This window comes from Bombina bombina, chromosome 3, assembly GCF_027579735.1.
Source record: "Bombina bombina isolate aBomBom1 chromosome 3, aBomBom1.pri, whole genome shotgun sequence".
In the NCBI taxonomy this organism is placed as follows: Eukaryota; Metazoa; Chordata; class Amphibia; order Anura; family Bombinatoridae; genus Bombina; species Bombina bombina.
The window spans coordinates 663,684,526-663,710,610 of NC_069501.1; the positions used below are offsets into that span (position 1 = coordinate 663,684,526).

At 42.3% G+C, this 26,085-nt stretch overlaps 1 protein-coding gene across 1 annotated transcript in view; it reads right to left on the minus strand.

Moving 5' to 3' along the window:
- The window catches only part of TXLNG (taxilin gamma), a gene marked incomplete in the record, with an annotated part of 389,260 nt that overhangs the window by 86,531 nt on the left and 276,644 nt on the right, over positions 1-26,085 (minus strand). Inside the window, 2 exon segments of the mRNA XM_053707401.1 lie at positions 22,533-22,625; positions 23,586-23,660. Coding sequence (XP_053563376.1) covers positions 22,533-22,625; positions 23,586-23,660 — 168 coding nt within the window.

The window sequence follows — 26,085 nt, forward strand, 5'->3', positions numbered from 1 at the left end:
GAATCTGGTCTCCCCGGATCAGACCCGTCACCCACAGAATGAAGCTCTCCGTCCTCATGTTCTGCAAATTGTGACGCAGTATCGGACATGGCTCTCGTGTTATCGGCGCGCTCTGTTCTAAACCCAGAGCTATCGCGCTTTCCTCTTAACTCAGGCAAATTAGATAATACTTCTTTCATAACATTAGCCATATCATGCAAAGTGATTTGTAAGGGCCTTGATGTACTTGGCGCCACAATCTCACGCACCTCCTGAGCGGGAGGCGAAGGTACTGACATGTGAGGAGAGTTAGGCGGCATAACTTCCCCCTCGTTGTCTGGTGATAATTTCTTTACCGGTAAAGACTGACTTTTATTTAAAGTAACATCAATACAATTGGTACACATATTTCTATTGGGCTCCACATGGCGCTTTTAAAAACACAAAAAAACTGTCACAGTTGAAATAACAATGAACTAATTCAGTTATAGCCAACAATTTTAACAGTAAATGTATGAATTTAGCAGAGGATTGCACCCACTAGCAAACGGATGATTAACCCCTCAATACCCAAAAACGGATAATCAATTTAAGATTTAAAGCTTTTATCACAGTCAAACACACTGTCACAGGTCTGCTGTGACTGATTTCCTCCCTCAAAAATGAATTTTGAAGACCCCTGCGCCCTCTGGAGACGTCCTGGATCAAGGAGGAAGAAGCAGGAAGACTGTGCAAGAGTTTTAACTGCGCAACAAGGCGCTAAAAAAGGCCCCTCCCACTCATATTACAACAGTGGGAGACCTGTTACAACAGTTTCTATGCAGAAATATACGTTAGCCATATGGAAAAAAAATCATGCCCAAAAAGATTTATCACCAAAGTACCTCACAAAACGAATAACATGCCAGTAAACGTTTTAAAAACAACTTTCCAGTGTTATGCAAAGTTATCACTAAGCCTGCTACCAGTCGCTTCTACTGCAGTTAAGGCTCATACATTTATTTCAGTATTTAACAGTATTTTCTCAGTCAAATTCTAGTCCCTAGAAAATAACTCAACTGCGCATACATTTATCAGCCTGATACCAGTCGCTACTACTGCATTAAAGGCTGTACTTACATCATATGGGTAACAGCAGTGTTTTCTTAGTCAATTCCATTCCTAGAAAATATTACTGCACATACCTCATTTGCGGGGGACCCCGCATGCTATTCCCTTTTCTGAAGTTACCCCACTCCTCAGAATGTGCGAGAACAGCCAGTGGATCTTAGTTACGTCTGCTAAGATCATTGAAAACGCAGGCAGATTCTTCTTCTAAATACTGCCTGAGAGAAAAACAGCACACTCCGGTGCCATTTAAAAATAACAAACTTTTGATTGAAGAAATAAATTAAGTATAAAACACCACTCCTCTCGCGGACCTCCTTTTATGTTGAGACTTGCAAGAGAATGACTGGATATGACATGTGAGGGGAGGAGCTATATAGCAGCTCTGCTTGGGTGATCCTCTTGCAACTTCCTGTTGGGGAGGAGAATATATCCCATAAGTAATGGATGACCCGTGGACTGAACACACTTAACAAGAGAAAAAAAAAAAAGGGGAGGGGGGGGGGATTGAGTGTGCTGAGGAAGTGAAATGGGGAAAGTCAAATACGGGAGATCCTTGTGCAGGTGATAGTGCTCATAAAAAATGAGGTGGTGAAAAAAAAAAACAACATAATTTATGTAAGAACTTACCTGATAAATTCATTTCTTTCATATTAGCAAGAGTCCATGAGCTAGTGACGTATGGGATATACATTCCTACCAGGAGGGGCAAAGTTTCCCAAACCTCAAAATGCCTATAAATACACCCCTCACCACACCCACAATTCAGTTTAACGAATAGCCAAGAAGTGGGGTGATAAAGTGCGAAAGCATATAAAATAAGGAATTGGAATAATTGTGCTTTATACAAAAATCATAACCACCACAAAAAAAGGGCGGGCCTCATGGACTCTTGCTAATATGAAAGAAATGAATTTATCAGGTAAGTTCTTACATAAATTATGTTTTCTTTCATGTAATTAGCAAGAGTCCATGAGCTAGTGACGTATGGGATAATGATTACCCAAGATGTGGATCTTTCCACGCAAGAGTCACTAGAGAGGGAGGGATAAAATAAAGACAGCCAATTCCTGCTGAAAATAATCCACACCCAAAATAAAGTTTAATGAAAAACATAAGCAGAAGATTCAAACTGAAACCGCTGCCTGAAGTACTTTTCTACCAAAAACTGCTTCAGAAGAAGAAAATACATCAAAATGGTAGAATTTAGTAAAAGTATGCAAAGAGGACCAAGTTGCTGCTTTGCAAATCTGATCAATCGAAGCTTCATTCCTAAACGCCCAGGAAGTAGAAACTGACCTAGTAGAATGAGCTGTAATCCTTTGAGGCGGAGTTTTACCCGACTCAACATAGGCAAGATGAATTAAAGATTTCAACCAAGATGCCAAAGAAATGGCAGAAGCTTTCTGGCCTTTTCTAGAACCAGAAAAGATAACAAATAAACTAGAAGTCTTTCGGAAAGACTTAGTAGCTTCAACATAATATTTCAAAGCTCTAACAACATCCAAAGAATGCAATGATTTCTCCTTAGAATTCTTAGGATTAGGACATAATGAAGGAACCACAATTTCTCTACTAATGTTGTTAGAATTCACAACTTTAGGTAAAAATTCAAAAGAAGTTCGCAACACTGCCTTATCCTGATGAAAAATCAGAAAAGGAGACTCACAAGAAAGAGCAGATAATTCAGAAACTCTTCTGGCAGAAGAGATTGCCAAAAGGAACAAAACTTTCCAAGAAAGTAATTTAATGTCCAACGAATGCATAGGTTCAAACGGAGGAGCATGAAGAGCCCCCAGAACCAAATTCAAACTCCAAGGAGGAGAAATTGACTTAATGACAGGTTTTATACGAACCAAAGCTTGTACAAAACAATGAATATCAGGAAGATTAGCAATCTTTCTGTGAAAAAGAACAGAAAGAGCAGAGATTTGTCCTTTCAAAGAACTTGCGGATAAACCTTATCTAAACCATCCTGAAGAAACTGTAAAATTCTCGGAATTCTAAAAGAATGCCAAGAAAAATGATGAGAAAGACACCAAGAAATATAAGTCTTCCAGACTCTATAATATATCTCTCTGGATACAGATTTACGAGCCTGTAACATAGTATTAATCACAGAGTCAGAGAAACCTCTTTGACCAAGAATCAAGCGTTCAATCTCCATACCTTTAAATTTAAGGATTTGAGATCCTGATGGAAAAAAGGACCTTGCAACAGAAGGTCTGGTCGTAGCGGAAGATTCCACGGATGGCAAGAGGCCATCCGGACAAGATCCGCATACCAAAACCTGTGAGGCCATGCCGGAGCTACCAGCAGAACAAACGAGCATTCCTTCAGAATCTTGGAGATTACTCTTGGAAGAAGAACTAGAGGCGGAAAGATATAAGCAGGATGATACTTCCAAGGAAGTGATAATGCATCCACTGCTTCCGCCTGAGGATCCCGGGATCTGGACAGATACCTGGGAAGTTTCTTGTTTAGATGAGACGCCATCAGATCTATTTCTGGAAGCTCCCACATTTGAACAATCTGAAGAAATACCTCTGGGTGAAGAGACCATTCGCCCGGATGCAACGTTTGGCGACTGAGATAATCCGCTTCCCAATTGTCTATACCTGGGATATGAACCGCAGAGATTAGACAGGAGCTGGATTCCGCCCAAACCAGAAATCGAGATACTTCTTTCATAGCCAGAGGACTGTGAGTCCCTCCTTGATGATTGATGTATGCCACAGTAGTGACATTGTCTGTCTGAAAACAAATGAACGATTCTCTCTTCAGAAGAGGCCAAGACTGAAGAGCTCTGAAAATTGCACGGAGTTCCAAAATATTGATCGGTAATCTCACCTCCTGAGATTCCCAAACTCCTTGTGCCGTCAGAGATCCCCACACAGCTCCCCAACCTGTGAGACTTGCATCTGTTGAAATTACAGTCCAGGTCGGAAGCACAAAAGAAGCCCCCTGAATTAAACGATGGTGATCTGTCCACCACGTTAGAGAGTGTCGTACAATCGGTTTTAAAGATATTAATTGAGATATCTTTGTGTAATCCTTGCACCATTGATTCAGCATACAGAGCTGAAGAGGTCGCATGTGAAAACGAGCAAAGGGGATCGCGTCCGATGCAGCAGTCATAAGACCTAGAATTTCCATGCATAAGGCTACCGAAGGGAATGATTGTGACTGAAGGTTTCGACAAGCTGAAATCAATTTTAGACGTCTCTTGTCTGTTAAAGACAGAGTCATGGACACTGAATCTATCTGGAAACCCAGAAAGGTTACCCTTGTCTGAGGAATCAATGAACTTTTTGGTGAATTGACCCTCCAACCATGATCTTGAAGAAACAACACAAGTCGATTCGTATGAGATTCTGCTAAATGTAAAGACTGAGCAAGTACCAAGATATCGTCCAAATAAGGAAATACCACAATACCCTGTTCTCTGATTACAGACAGAAGGGCACCGAGAACCTTTGTAAAAATTCTTGGAGCTGTAGCTAGGCCAAACGGCAGAGCCACAAACTGGTAATGCTTGTCCAGAAAAGAGAATCTCAGGAACTGATAATGATCTGGATGAATCGGAATATGCAGATATGCATCCTGTAAATCTATTGTGGACATAAAATGCCCTTGCTGAACAAAAGGCAAGATAGTCCTTACAGTTACCATTTTGAACGTTGGTATCCTTACATAACGATTCAATATTTTTAGATCCAGAACTGGTCTGAAGGAATTCTCCTTCTTTGGTACAATGAAGAGATTTGAATAAAACCCCATCCCCTGTTCCAGAACTGGAACTGGCATAATTACTCCAGCCAACTCTAGATCTGAAACACAATTCAGAAATGCTTGAGCTTTCACTGGATTTACTGGGACACGGGAAAGAAAAAATCTCTTTGCAGGAGGTCTCATCTTGAAACCAATTCTGTACCCTTCTGAAACAATGTTCTGAATCCAAAGATTGTGAACAGAATTGATCCAAATTTCTTTGAAAAAACGTAACCTGCCCCCTACCAGCTGAGCTGGAATGAGGGCCGCACCTTCATGTGGACTTAGAAGCAGGCTTTGCCTTTCTAGAAGGCTTGGATTTATTCCAGACTGGAGATGGTTTCCAAACTGAAACTGCTCCTGAGGATGAAGGATCAGGCTTTTGTTCTTTGTTGAAACGAAAGGAACGAAAACGATTATTAGCCCTGTTTTTACCTTTAGATTTTTTATCCTGTGGTAAAAAAGTTCCTTTCCCACCAGTAACAGTTGAGATAATAGAATCCAACTGAGAACCAAATAATTTGTTACCCTGGAAAGAAATGGAAAGTAGAGTTGATTTAGAAGCCATATCAGCATTCCAAGTTTTAAGCCATAAAGCTCTTCTAGCTAAAATAGCTAGAGACATAAACCTGACATCAACTCTGATAATATCAAAAATGGCATCACAGATAAAATTATTAGCATGCTGAAGAAGAATAATAATATTATGAGAATCATGATCTGTTACTTGTTGCGCTAAAGTCTCCAACCAAAAAGTTGAAGCTGCAGCAACATCAGCCAATGATATAGCAGGTCTAAGAAGATTACCTGAACACAGATAAGCTTTTCTTAGAAAGGATTCAATTTTCCTATCTAAAGGATCTTTAAACGAAGTACCATCTGACGTAGGAATAGTAGTACGTTTAGCAAGGGTAGAAATAGCCCCATCGACTTTAGGGATTTTGTCCCAAAATTCTAATCTGTCAGACGGCACAGGATATAATTGCTTAAAACGTTTAGAAGGAGTAAATGAATTACCCAATTTATCCCATTCTCTGGAAATTACTTCAGAAATAGCATTAGGAACAGGAAAAACTTCTGGAATAACCACAGGAGATTTAAATACCTTATCTAAACGTTTAGAATTAGTATCAAGAGGACCAGAATCCTCTATTTCTAAAGCAATTAGTACTTCTTTAAGTAAAGAACGAATAAATTCCATTTTAAATAAATATGAAGATTTATCAGCATCAATCTCTGAGACAGAATCCTCTGAACCAGAAGAGTCATCAGAATCAGAATGATGATGTTCATTTAAAAATTCATCTGTAGAGAGAGAAGTTTTAAAAGATTTTTTATGTTTACTAGAAGGAGAAATAACAGACATAGCCTTCTTGATGGATTCAGAAACAAAATCTCTTATGTTATCAGGAACATTCTGCACCTTAGATGTTGAAGGAACTGCAACAGGCAATGGTACATTACTAAAGGAAATATCTGCTTTAACAAGTTTGTCATGACAATTAATACAAACAACAGCCGGAGGAATAGCTACCAAAAGTTTACAGCAGATACACTTAGCTTTGGTAGTTCCAGCACTAGATAGCGATTTTCCTGAAGTATCTTCTGACTCAGATGCAACGTGAGACATCTTGCAATATGTAAGAGAAAAAACAACATATAAAGCAAAATTGATCAAATTCCTTAAATGACAGTTTCAGGAATGGGAAAAAATGCCAATAAACAAGCTTCTAGAAACCAGAAGCAAAGAAAAAATGAGACTGAAATAATGTGGAGACAAAAGCGACGCCCATATTTTTTGGCGCCAAGACGCCCACATTATTTGGCGCCTAAATGCTTTTTGGCGCCAAAAATGACGCCACATCCGGAACGCCGACATCTTTGGCGCAAAAGGACGTCAAAAAATGACGCAACTTCCGGCGACTCGTATGACGCCGGAAACAGAAAAGATTTTTTGCGCCAAAAAAGTCCGCGCCAAGAATGACGCAATAAAATGAAGCATTTTCAGCCCCCGCGAGCCTAACAGCCCACAGGAAAAAAAAGAGTCAAATTTTAAAGGTAAGAAAAAAATTGATTCAAATGCATTATCCCAAATATGAAACTGACTGTCTGAAAATAAGGAATGTTGAACATTCTGAGTCAAGGCAAATAAATGTTTGAATACATATATTTAGAACTTTATAAATAAAGTGCCCAACCATAGCTTAGAGTGTCACAGAAAATAAGATTTACTTACCCCAGGACACTCATCTACATGTTTGTAGAAAGCCAAACCAGTACTGAAACGAAAATCAGCAGAGGTAATGGTATATAAATAAGAGTATATCGTCGATCTGAAAAGGGAGGTAAGAGATGAATCTCTACGACCGATAACAGAGAACCTATGAAATAGACCCCGTAGAAGGAGATCACTGCATTCAAATAGGCAATACTCTCCTCACATCCCTCTGACATTCACTGCACGCTGAGAGGAAAACCGGGCTCCAACTTGCTGCGGAGCGCATATCAACGTAGAATCTAGCACAAACTTACTTCACCACCTCCATAGGAGGCAAAGTTTGTAAAACTGAATTGTGGGTGTGGTGAGGGGTGTATTTATAGGCATTTTGAGGTTTGGGAAACTTTGCCCCTCCTGGTAGGAATGTATATCCCATACGTCACTAGCTCATGGACTCTTGCTAATTACATGAAAGAAAAAGTGATTAAGTTAAAGAGAAGACCAGGAGATGGCGATTAGAATAGGTAGTCCGAAAACCCAGCGTTAAAGCGATATGAACCCCTCTTAGATCTCAAGTTGTCTTTAATATTCGATAATTTTAACCATCAGCTATGAGCCTTCGCTGATACGTCAGTTAAAACCTATAAAGGTCACTCGAAAGAAATTTTTTACTCACAATTGAGCAATGTGATATCGTGTATATGTGTATAAGTCACTATATATACCTATTTCTGTGTAAACCATTGATTCTATGGTCTCAATATGTCTAGAGTCAGATGGTGAGAACTCCACAAGTTAATTTCCCTTCTGTTACAGAGATATTTGAGTAATTGGATAGTTTCCCCTCTGGGTAGATCTATATTTTCTTGGTATTATAAACTTATATCAGTTAATTCTATACTTGCTTCGGAGTATCAAGATTAAAAAGAATCTCTATTAAACCAAGTTTTTATTATCCTTTTTCTTCTATTTTTATGGGAACTCAGCTCCCACCGCAATGTTTAGACCATTAATCCTAAGGAAGTGCCCTTTAATCTGAAAACAGAGCTCCTATATTACTAGTTTTCAAATCCTCTGCTATCCCTTTAAGGGGTTAGCTAACCCTCCTCAGAGAAAATGATTTTACAGGGAATGAGAGACAACACAGCAAGTAATAAGCATTTTAAGAGGACACAGACAATACATGTACCATAAACATTGAGCATAGAGATTATAACGTTTGCCCTTATATATGGGGAGAAGTAAGTCCAGTTGCCTGAGAAAATAATTCAGGTTAGTTCATGTAGACTTGTAGGATTTATTAGACTCTTAGGTTATTTCAGACAGTATATTTACGAGTCTTCTTCCTCTTAAGCTTGCCCTCCTCTTCCCTTTTATCTCACTGGGGTTTTCTCTTTTCTTCCCCCTTCTTTCTTCCTTTTCCCCCCTGTTCTCCTCAGGTTTATTTGACTGAAAAATTCCCCTTGCAAGCTGAGGAATAACATCAATATTTAACAAAGAAGTTGCAGATGACTTAGTCCTTAAGGGAGTTCATAGCTATCTTCAGGCTTATTTATTTATTTAACTGTTATACCACTTAGTTTTTAAATTGTTTACTTTTCTATAAGTCTTCTCTCCCCCTCCAAGCAAATTTGAGCCGAATGGCTCGCACTCACCCCCTCAGCGTGATGACCTTTCAGGGAACGGATCTTTCCTGTCAAGGATTTGTATAGGAGACAAAGAGTATTCTCAAGGCAGGGCCCCCATCGGAGCCTCTGTTATCTGGGGTTTTGTGTCTGAAGCCGCTGAACTCTCCTCTCCGCCGAGAGATCAAAGTTTCAACCTGCCCTTCTCTCTTGGCACCACAGACTTCCACAATGAGACCTCCTCGCAGAACCGGTGGGGAGGCCGACCGACTGGGCGAGAAGGGCAATCCGGGACAGCGGTCCCCAGGAGGAGCCTGTATCAGGCAGCTCCCCGCTCGCAACACCGGTGGGCGGGGAGCACGAACCCAAAGACTGAGCAGGTGGAGTCTGTTTACGATGAGCGTGGTCCCAGAGTATGGGCAAGCGGCCTCTACCTGCGGGATCCACTGGCGGCCAGGGACATCAATTCCTCCTCGCAGCAACGGTGGGGAGGCAGAACGACTCAGAGGGAAAGGTAATCCGGGTCAGCGGCTTTCCGCAAGAGGCTAAGAGAGACAGCTCCCCGCTCGCAGCACCGGAGGGCGAATAGCGCAAACCTAGAGTACAAGCAGGCGGCGTCTGTCCACAGGATCCGCTAGTGTGTAAACAAGCCCCAAACTGTGTGAGAGGGGTGAGTGTCAAGCAACCGGCAATGGTGTGCAAGCAGCGGGTGGAGGGAGGGTGTTCAGTCACAAGCCCTCACAAAGTCCGATCTAAAAAAGGGGGATCTCTCTGGGGGTCTTTAGACCATAAAGGGATCCTGGGGGATCCACCTTCTGTCCCAGGCTCCGGGTATAAAGTTCTTTTTAGCGCTGTAATTGTTTGCGCTATGGGGAGTCACCAGATTTTAATTCAGTGAGGGTGGCTGCAGCTAATTTCTCCCTCCTAGATAGTAGGGATTCCTGGCGCGAACACCCGCCACTTAGGAAAGCTGCAGGGGAGTAGAATCTACTGCTTGTGCACAGGCTTGTGCACAGGCTCCTCCTCTTCCCAGAAATCTGTCCTTTTAAAGAACTTGCTGACAACCCCTTCTCCTGAATCAAGGTATCTATGACCGAATCAGAAAAACCACGCTTAGAAAAAATTAAGCGTTCAATCTCCAAGTAGTTAGCTGCAGAGAAACTATATTCGGATGATGGAAGGGTCCCTGAATGAGGTCTTTCCTCAATGGAAGCTTCCATGGTGGCTGAGATGACATGTCCACTAGATCGGAATACCAGGTCCTGCAAGGCCACGCAGGAGCGATGAGGATCACTGATGCCCTCTCCTGTTTGACTCAAGCAATCACCCGGGGATGGAGAACAAATGGAGGGAACACATAAGCTAGGCTGAAAGACAAATGCACTGCTAAGGCATCTATCAGCTTGGCCTGGGTATCCCTGGACCTGGACCAGTTTATCGGAAGCTTGGCATTCTGACGAGACGCCATAAATTCCAACTACGGCCTGCCCCATCTGAGAATCAGGTTGGCAAACACCTCCGGATGGAGTTCCCACTCTCCCGGATGAAACGTCTGCCTGCTCAGAAAATTTGCCTCCCAGTTTTCCACCCCTGGGATGAGGATCGCTGACAGATGGCAAGAGTGAGACTCCGCCCACTGTATTATCTTGGCTACTTCTGTCATCGCTAAGGAACGCCTTGTTCCTCCCTGATGATTGATGTAAGCAACAGTCATTATGTTGTCCGTCTGGAATCTGATGAATTGGGCCGAAGCCAACAGAGGCCAAGCCCGAAGCGCAATGAATATTGCTCTCAACTCTAGGATATTGATAGGAAGGAGAGACTCTGCCTGAGTCCATACACCCTGAGCCCTTAGGGAGTTCCAGACTGCTCCCCATCCTAACAGGCTGGCATCCGTTGTCACTATCACCCATGAGGGTCTGCGGAAGTATGTCCCCTGGGATAGATGATCCAGCGACAACCACCATAGAAGAGAGTTCCTCGTCTCCTGGTCTAGATCTATTTAAGGAGACAAATCTGTATAATCTCCATTCCACTGCCTGAGCATGCTTAGTTGCAGAGGTCTGAGATGAAAATGAGCAAATGGAACAATGTCCATCGCCGCCACCATCAATCCAATCACCTCCATGCACTGAGCCACTGACGGACGAGGATTGGAGTGGATTGACCAACAAGTAGTTAGAATTTTTAGCTTTCTGACCTCCGTCAGAAAAATCTTCATTGAAACAGAGTCAATTAAGGTTCCAAGAAAGGGTACTCTTGTCTGAGGAACTAACAAACTCTTTTCCATGTTTACTTTCCACCCGTGGGTCCTTAGGAAGGAAAGTACGATGTCGGTATGGGACTTTGCTAGTTGAAAGGATGACGCCTGAATCAGTATGTCGTCCAGATAAGGCGCCACTGTGTTGCTTTGCGGTAGTAGAACCACCAATAAGGACCCCAGAACCTTCGTGAAAATTCTGGGTGCCGTAGCCAGACCGAAAGGAAGAGCCACAAACTGATAATGTTTGTCCAGAAAGGCAAACCTTAGGAACTTGTGATGATCTCAGTGGATAGGAACATTAAGGTATGCATCCCTTAAATCCACCGTTGACATAAATTGACATTCTTGAATCAATGGAAGAATGTTACAGATAGTTTCCATATTGAAAGATGGAACTCTGAGAAACTTGTTTAGACTCTTGAGATCTAAGATAGGTCTGAATGTTCCCTCCTTTTTGGGAACTACAAACAAATTTGAATAAAACCCCTGTCCCTGAATAGGAACAGGACAGATGACTCCCATGGAGGAGAGGTCTCTTACACAGCGTAAGAACGCCTCTCTCTTTATCTGGTCTACAGACAATCGAGAAAGAAGAAACCTTCCTCTGGGGGAAGAATTTCTGAATTCCAGCTGGTATCCCTGAGACACTATCTCTAATGCCCAGGGGTCCTGAACATCTCTCATCCAAGCTTGGATGAAGAAAGACAGTCTGCCCCCTACTATATCCGGTCCCAGATTGGGGGCCAACCCTTCATGCTGATTTGGGGGCAGCAGAAGGCTTCTTGGATGGTTTACCCTTGTTCCAAGACTGAGTCGGTCTCCAGGTAGACTTGGTTTGTGAATAGTTACCTTCCTGCTTAGAGGAAGAGGGAATTCCCTTGAAGTTTCGAAAGAACGAAAATTACTTTGACGACCTCTCTGTTTAGATTTCTTATCTTGAGGGAAGAGATGACCCTTGCCTCCCGTAATGTCACAAATAATTTCTTTCAAGTCAGCTCAGAACAGGGTCTTCCCCTTGTACTTTATAGCCAAAAGCTTAGACTTAGATGACACATCTGCAGACCAAGACTTTAACCATAAAGCTCTGCGTGCTAAGATGGAAAATCCTGAACTCTTAGCCGCCAATTTGGTAATCTGAAAAGAAGCATCTGTAATAAAAGAATTAGCTAACTTAATAGCTTTAATTCTATCTTGGATTTCTTACAAAGAAGTCTCAGTTTTAAGAGACTCTTCTAAAGCATCAAACCAATAAGCAGCCGCAGTCGTAACTAACAATGCAGGCCGCCGGTTGCAATAGCAACCCCTGATCAACATATATTTTTTAAAGAAGATCCTCCAATTTCTTGTCCATAGGGTCCTTAAAAGCACAACTATCCTCAATAGGGATAGTAGTTTGTTTAGCCAAGGTTGAAATAGCTCCCTCCACCTTAGGGACAGACTGCCAAGAGTCACTAATGGTGTCAGCTATAGGGTACATCTTCTTGAAAATGGGAGAAGGAGAAAAAGGAATACCCAGTTTCTCCCATTCCTTATCAATAATTTCCGAAGTTCTCTTAGGAACCGAAAATCTGAAAATACATCTGAATAAGAAGGAACCTGTATCTGTCCAACGTACTCAATTTCTCTGGAGGAACCACAATTGAATCAAAGTCGTCCAGAGTCACCAAAAGCTCCCTCAATAACAGGCGGAGGTGTTCAAGTTTAAACCGAAAGGAAACCGCATCTGGATCCGTCAGAGGTAAGCCACTTCCTGAGTCAGAAAGTTCCCCCTCGGATAGAGTCTCCATACCCTCCAATTCAGAGCCCTGGGAGGGTACATTTGAGATCGCCATCAAAGCCTCAGAAGCTGTATTGACCATGTGGTGGTTATCCTTCCTACTGCATTTGACTTGGAGTACCGGAAAGGCAGATAACGCCTCAGAAAGAGTAGATGACATAACTGCAGCAATGTTCTGCAGAGTGATTGGCGCCGCTTGAGCGGGCGTTAAGGGCTGTGACGCTTGGGGAGAAAGTTGCGGCATACTCTGAGACCCATCAGCTGAACGCTGAGAAACATCCGCCTTAGATATAAAGAAAATCTGCTCTCTAAACTCTAATGCCCTCTCAGTGCATGAGGGACAAATAGTAACAGGGCGTTCCACATTGGCATTCAAACACATAGAACATGTACTGTTTTGAAGGTCTTCCATGACAAAAAATAAGCAAATGCAAAATTGGACGTGGTACTGATAATTATGTGATGAATTCAAAACAAATAATATGCAATCACAAATGACAAAAACTTTTGAAAACCGAGTGTACTGTGCCTTTAAAAAAAATTTCTGCTCAACACTCGATAATGGAAAACAGAGAAGAAACTGCGTTTTACTTTATTTTAAAAACAAAGCCTCTGAAATTGAGTAATGCCTTAAGGGCAAAATTCAAACACTTGCACCACAGCTCTGCTGCGGCGCCTACCTGTCCCCACAAGACAACGATCTTCCAAAGAGGTCTATCTCCTTGTGTGCGGCGTGCCCAAGACTGCCTGTGACATCACTGAAACATGTCTTAGGAAACACCGGAGCCTCGAAGCACACTGCTAATCGGGTCACTTCCTGAGTCCCTGAATAACAACTGCGCGGCTAAGTGTGCGCACGATAAGCCCCGCCCTTCGTGGGCGGTAAACTAACTCAAAGTAACTCGGGCAAGAAATATATATATATATATATATATATATATATATAAATAAAAAAAAACACACAACGCCAGTCAAAGTGAAACCCATGAAAACATTCACTGTGTCCCCTCAAAGCGAAACTAGAGCAGAGTACACCGAAGTATATAACTCCAAGCTACAGATCCCCAGCGTCAAGCCCACACTCCAGCCAACCGGGCTAGCAGTATAAAAAGCCCATAGGAATTACGGCTGTCACAGAGTAATGAGGGGAATACACAATGCATATAAGGACTTGAGCAAGTTTATTACCCCTTACTTTATATAGGAAATAAAGGACATTCTGAGTTACCTAGTGTCCCAGAAATCAAAAGACGGCACATACCTCAATACTTAGCGACAGCATGCCTTGTCCCACACGGTGAAGAGGTCCTCATCTCCTCCTGTAGATCTGTGGGAAAAAACAGGGACTTAGATAATATCTGCTAAGACCATCATCAGCAGGGCAGCACATAGTATGGGAGGCGCAGAGAGAATTAAAAACTCCCCAGTTCCCATTGCTTAAAAGCCACCTGTAGCTCTACTCTAGAGGCTGACAAGGAATACAGCTACACCCTGAATAAAATAGCACTCACTGGTACCATTTTAAAAACAAACTCTTGATTGAAGAATCTAAAACTAACCTCACTTTGCCTCTTCCTATCACTAACACAGGCAAAGAGAATGACTGGGTTGGGAGGGAAGGGAGGAGCTATTTATACAGCTCTGCTGTGGTGCTCTTTGCCTCCTCCTGCTGACCAGGAGGCGATATCCCACAAGTATGAAATCCGTTAGTTCATTGTATCTTAAAAAAGAAATTGTGAGTGAGCACACTCCCTTGGCAGAGAAGCAACCCCACACATGAAAGGTCCCAGAATGCTTTACTGTTGGCATGACACGGGATTGATGGTAGCGCTCACCTTTTCTTCTCCAGACATGTTTTTTTCCGGATGCCCCAATCGGAAAGGGGATTCATCAGAGAAAAGGAAATTTATGCTTACCTGATAAATTTATTTATTTTACGACATGACGAGTCCACGGATTTCATCCTTACTTATTGGATTACGCCTCCTGTTCAGCAGGAAGGGGCAAAGAGCACCACAGCAGAGCTGTATATATAGCTCCTCCCTTCCCTCCCCCTCCAGTCATTCGACCGAAGTTAAGAAGAGAAAGGAAAAGCCAAAGGTGCAGAGGTGACTGAAGTTTAACAAAAATAAATACCTGTCTTAGAAATGACAGGGTGGGCCGTGGACTCGTCATATCGTACAAGAAATAAATTTATCAGGTAAGCATAAATTTCCTTTTCTTTTACAAGATATGACGAGTCCATGGATTTCATTCTTACTTATGGGATACAATACCAAAGCTATAGGACACAGATGAAAGGGAGGGACAAGAGAGGAACCTAAACGGAAGTCACCACTGCTTGAAGAACCTCTCTCCCAAAACCAGCCTCAGAAGAAGCAAAAGTATCAAATTTATAAAATTTGGAAAAAGTGTGAAGAGACGACCAAGTTGCAGCCTTGCAAATCTGTTCAACAGAAGCATCATTTTTAAATGCCCATGAGGAAGCCACAGCTCTAGTAGAATGAGTCGTAATTCTTTCAGGAGGCTGCTGTCCAGCAGTCTCATATGCCAGACGGATGATACTCTTCAGCCAAAAAGAAAGAGGTAGCCGTAGCTTTCTGGCCCCTACGATTTCCAGAAAAAACAATGAATAATGAAGATGATTGACTAAATTCATTAGTCGCCTGCAAGTAAAACTTCAGGGCACGGACCACGTCCAAGTTATGCAACAGATGCTCCTTCTTAGAAGAAGGATTAGGACATAATGAAGGAACAACAATTTCCTGATTAATATTCTTATTAGAAACAACCTTAGGAAGGAAACCAGGTTTGGTACATAAAACCACCTTATCAGAACGAAAGATAAGATAAGGAGAGTCACATTGTAACGCTAAAAGCTCAGAAACTCTACGAGCAGAAGAAATAGCATCCAAAAATAAAACCTTCCAAGATAACAACTTAATATCTATGGAATGCATGGGTTCAAACGGAACCCCTTGAAGAACATTAAGAACTAAATTCAAACTCCAGGGTGGAGAAATTGGTCTAAACACAGGCTTGATTCTGGTTAGAGCCTGACAAAAAGACTGAACGTCTGGAACATCTGCCAAACGTTTGTGTAGCAAAATTGACAAAGCAGAGATTTCTCCCTTTAAGGAACTCGCTGATAACCCTTTCTCCAATCCTTCATGGAGAAAAGACAGAATCCTAACTCTACTCCATGAGTAGCGCTTGGATTCGCACCAATAAAGAAATTAAGCCATATCTTATGGTAGATCTTTCTAGTAACAGGCTTACGTGCCTGAATCAAAGTATCAATGACCGAATCAGAGAACCCCCGCTTAGATAAAATCAAGCGTTGAATCTCCAAGCAGTCCGTTGCAGAGAAATTTGATTTGGGTGTTGGAAGGGTCCCTGAATGAGAAGGTCCTGCCTCAGTGGAAGCTTCCACGGCGGCAGAGAGGACATGTCCACTAGATTGGCATACCAAGTCCTGCGAGGCCACGCAGGCGCAATTAGAACTACTGAAGCCCTCTCCTGTTTGATCCGAGCAATCAACCGGGGAAGGAGAGCAAACGGTGGAAATACATAAGCTAGGTTGAACGACCAAGGCACTGCCAAGGCATCTTTCAGTTCGGCCTAAGAATCCCTTGACCTGGATCCGTATCTCGGGAGCTTGGCATTCTGACGAGACGCCATCAGATCCAATTCCGGCCTGCCCCATCTGAGAATCAGGATGGCAAAGACCTCCGGATGGAGTTCCCATTCCCCCGGATGAAACGTTTGCCTGCTTAAAAAGTCAGCTTCCCAGTTGTCCACTCCTGGGATGTAGATTGCTAACAGATAAGAGTGAGCCTCCGCCAACCGAATTATCTTGGATACTTCTGTCATCGCTAAAGAACTTCTTGTTCCTCCCTGATGATTAAATGTAAGCCACAGTCGTGATGTTGTCCGACTGAAAACGGATGAATATTGCTCTCAATTCCAGAATATTGATTGAAGAAGAGACTCTGACCGAGTCCATACACCCTGAGCCTTCAGGGAATACCTAGTAGGCTGGCGTCCGTTGTCACCATCACCCATGAGGGTCTGCAGAAGCATGTCCCTTGGGACAGGTGATCCGGCGACAACCACCAAAGAACAGAGTCTCGTCTCCGAATCCAGATCTATAGGAGGAGACAAATTTGCATAATCTCCATTCCACTGCCTGAGCATGTTCAGTTGTAGCGGTCTGAGATGAAAATGAGCAAACTGAATGATGTCCATTGCCGCCACCATCAATCCAATTACCTCCATGCACTGAGCCACTGATGGCCAAGGATTGGACTGAAGGGTTTGGCATGTATTCAGAATCTTTAACTTTCTGACCTCTGTCAAGAAAATTTTTATGGATATGGAATCTTTTAGAGTTCCCAAGAAGGGAACCCTGGTCTGTGGAATTAATGAACTCTTTTCTAGATTCACCTTCCACCTGTGAGTCCTCAGAAAGGACAGAACCATGTCTGTATGAGACTTTGTCAGATGGTAAGACGACTCCTGGATCAGAATATCGTCTAGATTAGGCGCCACTGCAATACCCTGCGGCCTGAGAACCACCAGCAGGGACCCTAGGACCTTTGTGAAGATCCTGGGTGCTGTGGCCAACCCGAAGGGAAGAGCCACGAACTGAAAATGTTTGTCCAGGAAGGCAAACCTTAGGAACTGATGATGATCCTTGTGGATAGGAATATGAAGTAGAATTGTTCAATGGTAGAATTGTTCGAATAGTCTCCATCTTGAAGGATGGGACTCTGAGAAACTTGTTTAGACTCTTGAGATCTAAAATGGGTCTGAACGTTCCCTCTTTTTTGTGAACCACGAAAAGATTTGAGTAAAACCCCTGCCGCTGTTCCAGTATTGGAACGGGACAAATTACTCCCATAGTAGAGAGGTCTTTTACACAACGTAAGAACGCCTCTCTTTATCTGGTCTACAGACAATCGTGAAAGAAGAAACCTCCCCCTTGGGAGAGAATTTTTGAATTCCAGTTGATACCCTTGGGACATAATTTCCAGTGTCCAGGGGTCCTGAACATCTCTTACCCAAGCCAGGGCAAAGAGAGAAAGTCTGCCCCCTACTAGATCCGGTCCCGGATCAGGGGCCGCCCCTTCATGCTTTCTTGGGTTGTTTGCCTTTGTTCCAAACCTGGTTGGGTCTCTAGACGGCCTTGGCTTGCGCAAAAGTCCCTACCTGTTTAGCGGAAGAAGCGGGGACTCCTTTGAAGTTCCGAAAGGAATGAAAATTATTTTGTTTACCCCTCAGTTTAGCTGCTTTATCCTGAGGTAGGAGATGACCCTTACCTCACGTAATGTCAGAAATTATTTCTTTCAAGTCAGGCTCGAATAGGGTTTTCCCCTTGAAACGAATAGCCAAAAGCTTTGACTTAGATGACACGTCAGCAGATCAAGACTTTAACCATAACGCTCTACGCGCTAAAATGGCAAATCTGGCATTCTTATCCGCCAACTTGGTAATCTGAAAGGCGGCGTCCGTAATAAAAGAATTAGCCATCTTAAGAGCCTTAATTCTATCTAGAATTTCCTCTAAAGGAGTCTCAGTCTTAAGAGACTATTCTAAGGCGTCAAACCAGAAAGCCGCCGCAGTGGTAACTGGTACAATGCAGGCTGTCGGTTGTAAAAGGAAACCCTGATGAATAAATAACTTTTTTAGAAGACCCTCCAATTTCTTATCCATAGGGTCTTTGAAAGCATAACTGTCCTCAATAGGAATAGTTGTACACTTAGCCATGGTAGATAAAGGTCCCTCCACCTTAGGGACTGTTTGCCAAGAGTCCCGAACAGTGTCCGATATGGGATACATTTTCTTAAAAATTAGGAGAAGGTGAGAACGGGATACCCAGTCTTTCCCATTCCTGTGTAATAATTTCCAAGATTCTCTTAGGAACCGGAAAAACATCAGAGTAAGCAGGCACCTCTAAGTATTTGTCCATCTTACACAATTTCTCTGGTGGTACCACAATAGAGTCACAGTCATCCAAAGTCGCTAAAACCTCCCGAAGCAACAGGCGGAGTTGTTCAAGCTTAAATCTAAAGGACATGACGTCCGAGTCCATCTGAGGTAACACACTTCCCGAATCAGAAAGTTCCCCCTCAGATAGAAGCTCCCTGACCCCCAAATCAGATTCCTGTGAGGGTACATCGGAAATAGCCAACAAAGCATCAGAGGTCGCAGTATTCAAATTGACTTCTGTCCTGCTGCGTTTGCCCTGTAACACTGGCAACTTAGATCCTCTGTAAGGGTAGATGACATAACTGCAGCCATATCCTGCAGAGTAAATGAAGTAGACGCGGTTGAAGAACCTGGCGTCGCTTGGGTGGGCGTTAAAGGTTGTGACGCTTGGGGAGAAAGTAGCAATACCCTGATTTTCATCAGACTGAGAAGCATCCTTAGACATATTTTCCTTAAAGAAAATTTGCTCTTTACATTGTAAGGCCCTTTCAGTACATGAGGGACAAAAAGTAAGAGGGGGTTCCACAATGGCATCTAAACACATAGAACAAGAAGTTTCCTCAATAACAATAATAGTCGTTTTTTGCTTGATATATTGTACTCTGAAGTCAAAACATATATTAAAAAATGTACTGCGCCTTTAAATAAAAGCGCAACAATTTTTCTGTTATTAGACAAAACAACGTTTTCAGCAATTAAAAATGCCCTTGTACCCAAAATAGCTTAACAATATTGCACCACTTGTTAGGATATATCAATTATATAACAATTTTATCATTATATTAACTTATATCAATTCCGGCCCCTGCACCTCGCCACAGCTCTGCTGCGACGCCTACCTGCCCCCAGATCACACTGAAGAAAACAGTCACAAGTCTTTCTGCACCTTCGGGTACAAAAACTGAGCTAGGCCCCACCGGAGCCTCAGAACCTTGCTGCCGTCCGGAAAACACACTGCGCGGTAGAGCGCATGAAAATAGGCCCCGCTCAGGGCGTAATAGGCGTAACTCTTAGCCTTTACTGAGACCCGCATGGATCGAAAAATTAACATGTCTGTTCCAATTTATAATAAAGCCATGTGCCCCTCTTATAAATACAAAAGCGCAACTCAGAGATATCTCCTGTCAAGCCATCATAACAGCAGCCAGCAACCGCTCTCGGCGTCAGCCCACACTTGAAATTTAAAGTGAAACATCAACACACTTTTAAATGAGTAAAATAAAATAAAAAAGGGAAATTCAGGTACACCATTTCTTTATTCTATAGTGCATACTGATTACCCTCCCCAGATAGGGAATAATGCAGCCTGTTCTGATGTATCAAGTCTCCCCAGAAACAAAAGACTGAACATACCTCAATGCTGCTTGTAGCATGACACAGTTCTCCACACTGAAGATGTTTCTTTACTCTACTTTCAACTGCTCTGTGGGAACCAGCATGGATCTTGGATAACTTTTGCTAAGATCATCAACATCAAGGCAGAAAAATAAAACGTCTACACTACTCTTGGAAAGTTATAGACTGACGATTTCTCCCTGAGAAAAATAGTACTCACTGGCACCATTTTAAAATAAAAAAACTTCTTTATTGAATTATCTAAACTAACACCTCATTTTACCTCTTCCTATCACTAACACAGGCAAAGAGAATGACTGGAGGGAGAGTTAAGGGAGGAGCTATATATACAGCTATGCTGTGGTGCTCTTTGCCACTTCCTGCTGAACAGGAGGCGTAATCCCATATGTAAGGATGAAATCCGTGGACTCGTCATATCTTGTAAAAGAAAAGGACTTTATTCCAGTCCTCAGCAGTCCAATCCCTGTACCTTTTGCAGAATATCAGTCTGTCCCTGATGTTTTTCCTGGAGAGAAGTGGCTTCTTTGCTGCCCTTCATGACACCAGGCCATCCTCCAAAAATCTTCACTTCACTGTGCGTGCAGATGCACTCACACCTACCTGCTGCCATTCCTGAGCAAGCTCTGCACTGGTGGTGCCCAGATCCCGCACCTGAATCAACTTTAAGAGAAGGTACTGTCGCCTGCTGGAATTTCTTGGGCGCCCTGAAGTCTTCTTCGCAACAATTGAACCTCTCTCCTTGAAGTTAATAATGATCCGATAAATGGTTGATTTAGGTGCAATCTTTCTTAGTAGCAGCAACATCCTTGCCCGTGAATCCCTTTTTGTGCAAAGCAATGACTGAACATGTTATCTTGCAGGTAAACCATGATTAACAGAGGAAAAACATCGATTTCAAGCACCACCCTCCTTTAAAAGCTTCCAGTTTGTTATTCTAACAGAATCAGCATGACAGAGTGGTCTCCAGCCTTGTCCTCGTCAACATTGACACCTGTGTTAACGAGAGAATCACTGACATATCAGCTGGTCCTTTTGTGGCAGGGCTGAAATGCAGTGGAAATGTTTTTTTGGGGGATTAAGTTCATTTTCATGGCAAAGAGGGACTTTTCAATTAATTTCAATTGATCTGATCACTCTTCATAACATTCTGGAACATATGCAAATTGCCATCATAATAACTGAGGCTGCAGACTCTGAAAATATGTGCGTTAATCTCAAAAATTTTGGCCAGGACTGTATATTGTGTTCTAGCACCAGTATAACCTCTCACACAAATACAACAAAAAAGCATGTAGATTCCTCACAATACCTCCCCAGGGATGTCTATTTTTTCCAGAGAAGATCATGATTAAAGACTGAGTGAACTGGACAGTTCTCTCAAAGGTGTTATTGAAGAACATGTCATAAATGCTAAGGTCTTGAGCATCTATGTGATCCAGTGTGACAAAATCTATGTAGTAGGCACAAGCAGGGAGGTTTTCAGGTTATGAAAGGTCCTACATGTTATATACAAGAAACAATGGAAAGTTGCTAAACTGAATAAATGTAGATGAAAGATCTGATTGACCCACATAGTCCAACTGCATGACAGACTGAAAAACCAAAAGCAGGTATGGTTCATCTCCTGGAGCTACTGCTTGTGATGCTTCAGTGGGAAAAAAGGCTTGAGCATAGGTCTGTAGGTAGCTGGACTAGTGAGTGTTGATACTTGTGCAAGTTCACACTGCATACATAAAATCAGTGCAATCTTCATACGACAAGACTCATTAAGGAAATTTGGATTTAGTCCAACAAACATCTTATATATGGGGAAGGAGGGCTGCATGTTAGAAGAGGAATTTGAACCATTATTTAAAATAATGAATTACCATCAAGAGTGAGAAATGGGCTTAGAGAAAAATTTTTTTGTTGATATCCAGCTGATGAGATAACAGCACTCTGTGGTGATCACCTGCAACCCAGCAGACAGTGACCCATAATGCAAAGGAGGGGTCTGCTCCCATTTTATATGGGATGTCACGTGTCCCTTTGTGTGTTTGGCGAGGGAAGTCAGAGCACCCTGCACCTTCGCAAAAGCGTTGATCACTTAAGAGTAGGTATCTTGAAAACTTAACATTGATCACTTGCAACCCTTTATAAGAAATGGCCAACCCTGCCCATTTCCAAGTGGGAGGAAGGGTTGCAAAAGCCCCATCATAAGCAATTGTTTCCGTAAACACACTTCAATGTCACAAAGCAATGACAATGGTAATCCCTTGCCACATTAATATTGTAACACCTAAACATGCCCTCTGAACTCTCTGCACGGAGATGGTTAAAACAAGGTGTTGCCTTAATTTCTTTTTTTTTTTTTTTTAACAAAGGACAAAATGCTCTCAACTTTCTCCGACAAACTATTAGATAGAGTGATGTAAATATATTTAATTATATAAGCATTATACCAACCTTCTCCATTTCTTGTCGAAAGGTTGTAAAAAGTTCATTGCTTTTTGCCATTGTTGTTTGGAACTCCTCAAATTTATCCATGTACAGAGAAAGCTGAAAAAATAAAGATGTTTATTTCTCTTAAACAGTTTAAAATTAAAACTAATAGAAAAGTCATGCTGCATATTGTAAAATATTTTGGCTGAAAAGGACAACTCCAGCAGCTGTAATCTACAAGTCTGAGACTTTTTTGTTTTTAAATAGCCGAATCATATAACTATCTAGTTCAGATAGGAGACTCACTCAGCCATGTATTTAGCCACGGCCAACTAGATCTGCCCCCAGGGAGAAGATCTTATGTGGTAGTACTAGGACATAATGCCTTCCCACTGCTATAAAAGGGACAGGCAATTATACAATTTTCTAATATACCTTCATTATTTACTTAGCCAACATTTCTGAATTTTCCACTCATTCCTAGAGAGGCTGTACATTGTGATAGAAGAACCCCCAACACTACTACTTAAGTAGTACAGGAGCTTGTTAATATACCTGCCCCTATTTTTCCACATCAAATGGGTATTTCCTAATACACAATACACTAGTAATATAACTTACTTATTTTTTCTGCAATTTAAGCCTTAATATTGTAGGTTTTCCAGTTCTGAGAATGAAGACTTCACAAGTCTAACCCTGCTACATATATGTCCCTTATGCGATTCCCCAGAGATATAGAACTTCAATTTGGCTCTTCCAAATAAGTGGTAGCTGAAGGTTGACAATTGATAATGAATCACAGCAAGCAAGATGTTAATGCACTAACCATTAATCCCCCCCCCCCTCCAAATCACCTAGGTCTGTTAATTTACTGCAAAAAAACATCTCGTCACTACATTTGTTTTATGTCCCTTTAGGTACAGGTGAATAAATAACATCTAGATCATCTGATTACGCCATCACAGAAAATATTAGAAACCTGAAGTAAAAAGGTTTTAAGTCCAGGAGAGGAATACCTCTATGATGACTATAATAATTTGGTTGATAACTTGTCCTTTTGCCCCTAGTTTTACTTACCTGCTGCTTTAACTGGGTCTCTTGTTGTTTAAGTTCATCAAATTTTTGTCTGGTTTCTGTTGCCTCGTTTAGCAGCTAAGAATAAGAAAAGAAAAAAAAAAGGGACGTTCTTAATTTAAAATTCTATAGCCTTTACTTAAAGGTCAAGTCATATTTACACCGCAGAAATGTATTTAATAATTACATTTTTCTTTTTAGTTCCCTTTTAAAACTTCATTTGGAGGAAAAAACATAATTTATGCTTACCTGATAAATTCCTTTCTCCTGTAGTGTAGTCAGTCCACGGGTCATCATTACTTCTGGGATATTAACTCCTCCCCAACAGGAAGTGCAAGAGGATCACCCAAGCAGAGCTGCTATATAGCTCCTCCCCTCTACGTCACACCCAGTCATTCGACCAAGAACCAAACGAAAAAGGAGAAACTATAGGGTGCAGTGGTGACTGGAGTATAATTTAAAAATTTAGACCTGCCATAAAAAACAGGGCGGGCCGTGGACTGACTACACTACAGGAGAAAGGAATTTATCAGGTAAGCATAAATTATGTTTTCTCCTGTTAAGTGTATTCAGTCCACGGGTCATCATTACTTCTGGGATACCAATACCAAAGCTAAAGTACACGGATGACGGGAGGGACAGGCAGGATCTTTATACGGAAGGGACCACTGCCTGAAGAACCTTTCTCCCAAAAACAGCCTCCGAAGAAGCAAAAGTGTCAAATTTGTAAAATTTGGAAAAAGTATGAAGAGAAGACCAAGTTGCAGCCTTGCAAATCTGTTCAACAGAGGCCTCGTTCTTAAAGGCCCGAGTGGAAGCCACAGCTCTAGTGGAATGAGCTGTAATTCTTTCAGGAGGCTGCTGTCCAGCAGTCTCATAGGCTAAACGTATTATGCTACGAAGCCAAAAAGAGAGAGAGGTAGCAGAAGCTTTTTGACCTCTCCTCTGTCCAGAATAAACGACAAACAGGGAAGAAGTTTGGCGAAAATCTTTAGTTGCCTGTAAATAAAATTTCAGGGCACGGACTACGTCTAGATTGTGCAGAAGTCGTTCCTTCTTTGAAGAAGGATTCGGACACAATGATGGCACAACAATCTCCTGATTGATATTCTTGTTAGTGACAACCTTAGGTAAGAACCCAGGTTTAGTACGCAGAACTACCTTATCTGAATGAAAAATCAGATACGGAGAATCACAATGTAAGGCTGATAACTCAGAGACTCTACGAGCCGAGGAAATAGCCATTAAAAACAGAACTTTCCAAGATAACAGCTTGATATCAATGGAATGAAGGGGTTCAAACGGAACACCCTGTAAAACGTTAAGAACTAAATTTAAGCTCCATGGTGGAGCAACAGTTTTAAACACAGGCTTAATCCTGGCCAAAGCCTGGCAAAAAGCCTGAACGTCTGGAATTTCTGACAGACGCTTGTGTAAAAGAATGGACAGAGCTGAGATCTGTCCCTTTAGGGAACTAGCAGATAAACCCTTTTCTAAACCTTCTTGTAGAAAAGACAATATCCTAGGAATCCTAACTTTACTCCATGAGTAACTCTTGGATTCGCACCAATGTAAGTATTTACGCCATATTTTATGGTAAATCTTTCTGGTAACAGGCTTCCTAGCCTGTATTAAGGTATCAATAACAGACTCCGAAAAACCACGCTTTGATAAAATCAAGCGTTCAATTTCCAAGCAGTCAGCTTCAGAGAAATTAGATTTTGATGTTTGAAAGGACCCTGAATTAGAAGGTCCTGTCTCAGAGGCAGAGACCAAGGTGGACAGGATGACATGTCCACTAGATCTGCATACCAGGTCCTGCGTGGCCACGCAGGCGCTATCAGAATCACCGATGCTCTCTCCTGTTTGATCCTGGCAATCAATCGAGGAAGCATCGGGAAGGGTGGAAACACATAGGCCATCCCGAAGGTCCAAGGTGCTGTCAAAGCATCTACCAGGACTGCTCCCGGGTCCCTGGACCTGGACCCGTAACAAGGAAGCTTGGCGTTCTGGCGAGACGCCATGAGATCTATCTCTGGTTTGCCCCAAAGTCGAAGTATTTGGGCAAAGATCTCCGGATGAAGTTCCCACTCCCCCGGATGAAAAGTCTGACGACTTAGGAAATCCGCCTCCCAGTTCTCCACTCCAGGAATGTGGATCGCTGACAGGTGGCAAGAGTGAGACTCTGCCCAGCGAATTATCTTTGATACTTCCATCATCGCTAGGGAGCTTCTTGTCCCTCCTTGATGGTTGATGTAAGCTACAGTCGTGATGTTGTCCGACTGAAACCTGATGAACCCCCGAGTTGTTAACTGAGGCCAAGCCAGAAGGGCATTGAGAACTGCTCTCAATTCCAGAATGTTTATTGGAAGGAGACTCTCCTCCTGAGTCCATGATCCCTGAGCCTTCAGGGAATTCCAGACAGCGCCCCAACCTAGTAGGCTGGCGTCTGTTGTTACAATTGTCCAATCTGGCCTGCTGAATGGCATCCCCCTGGACAGAT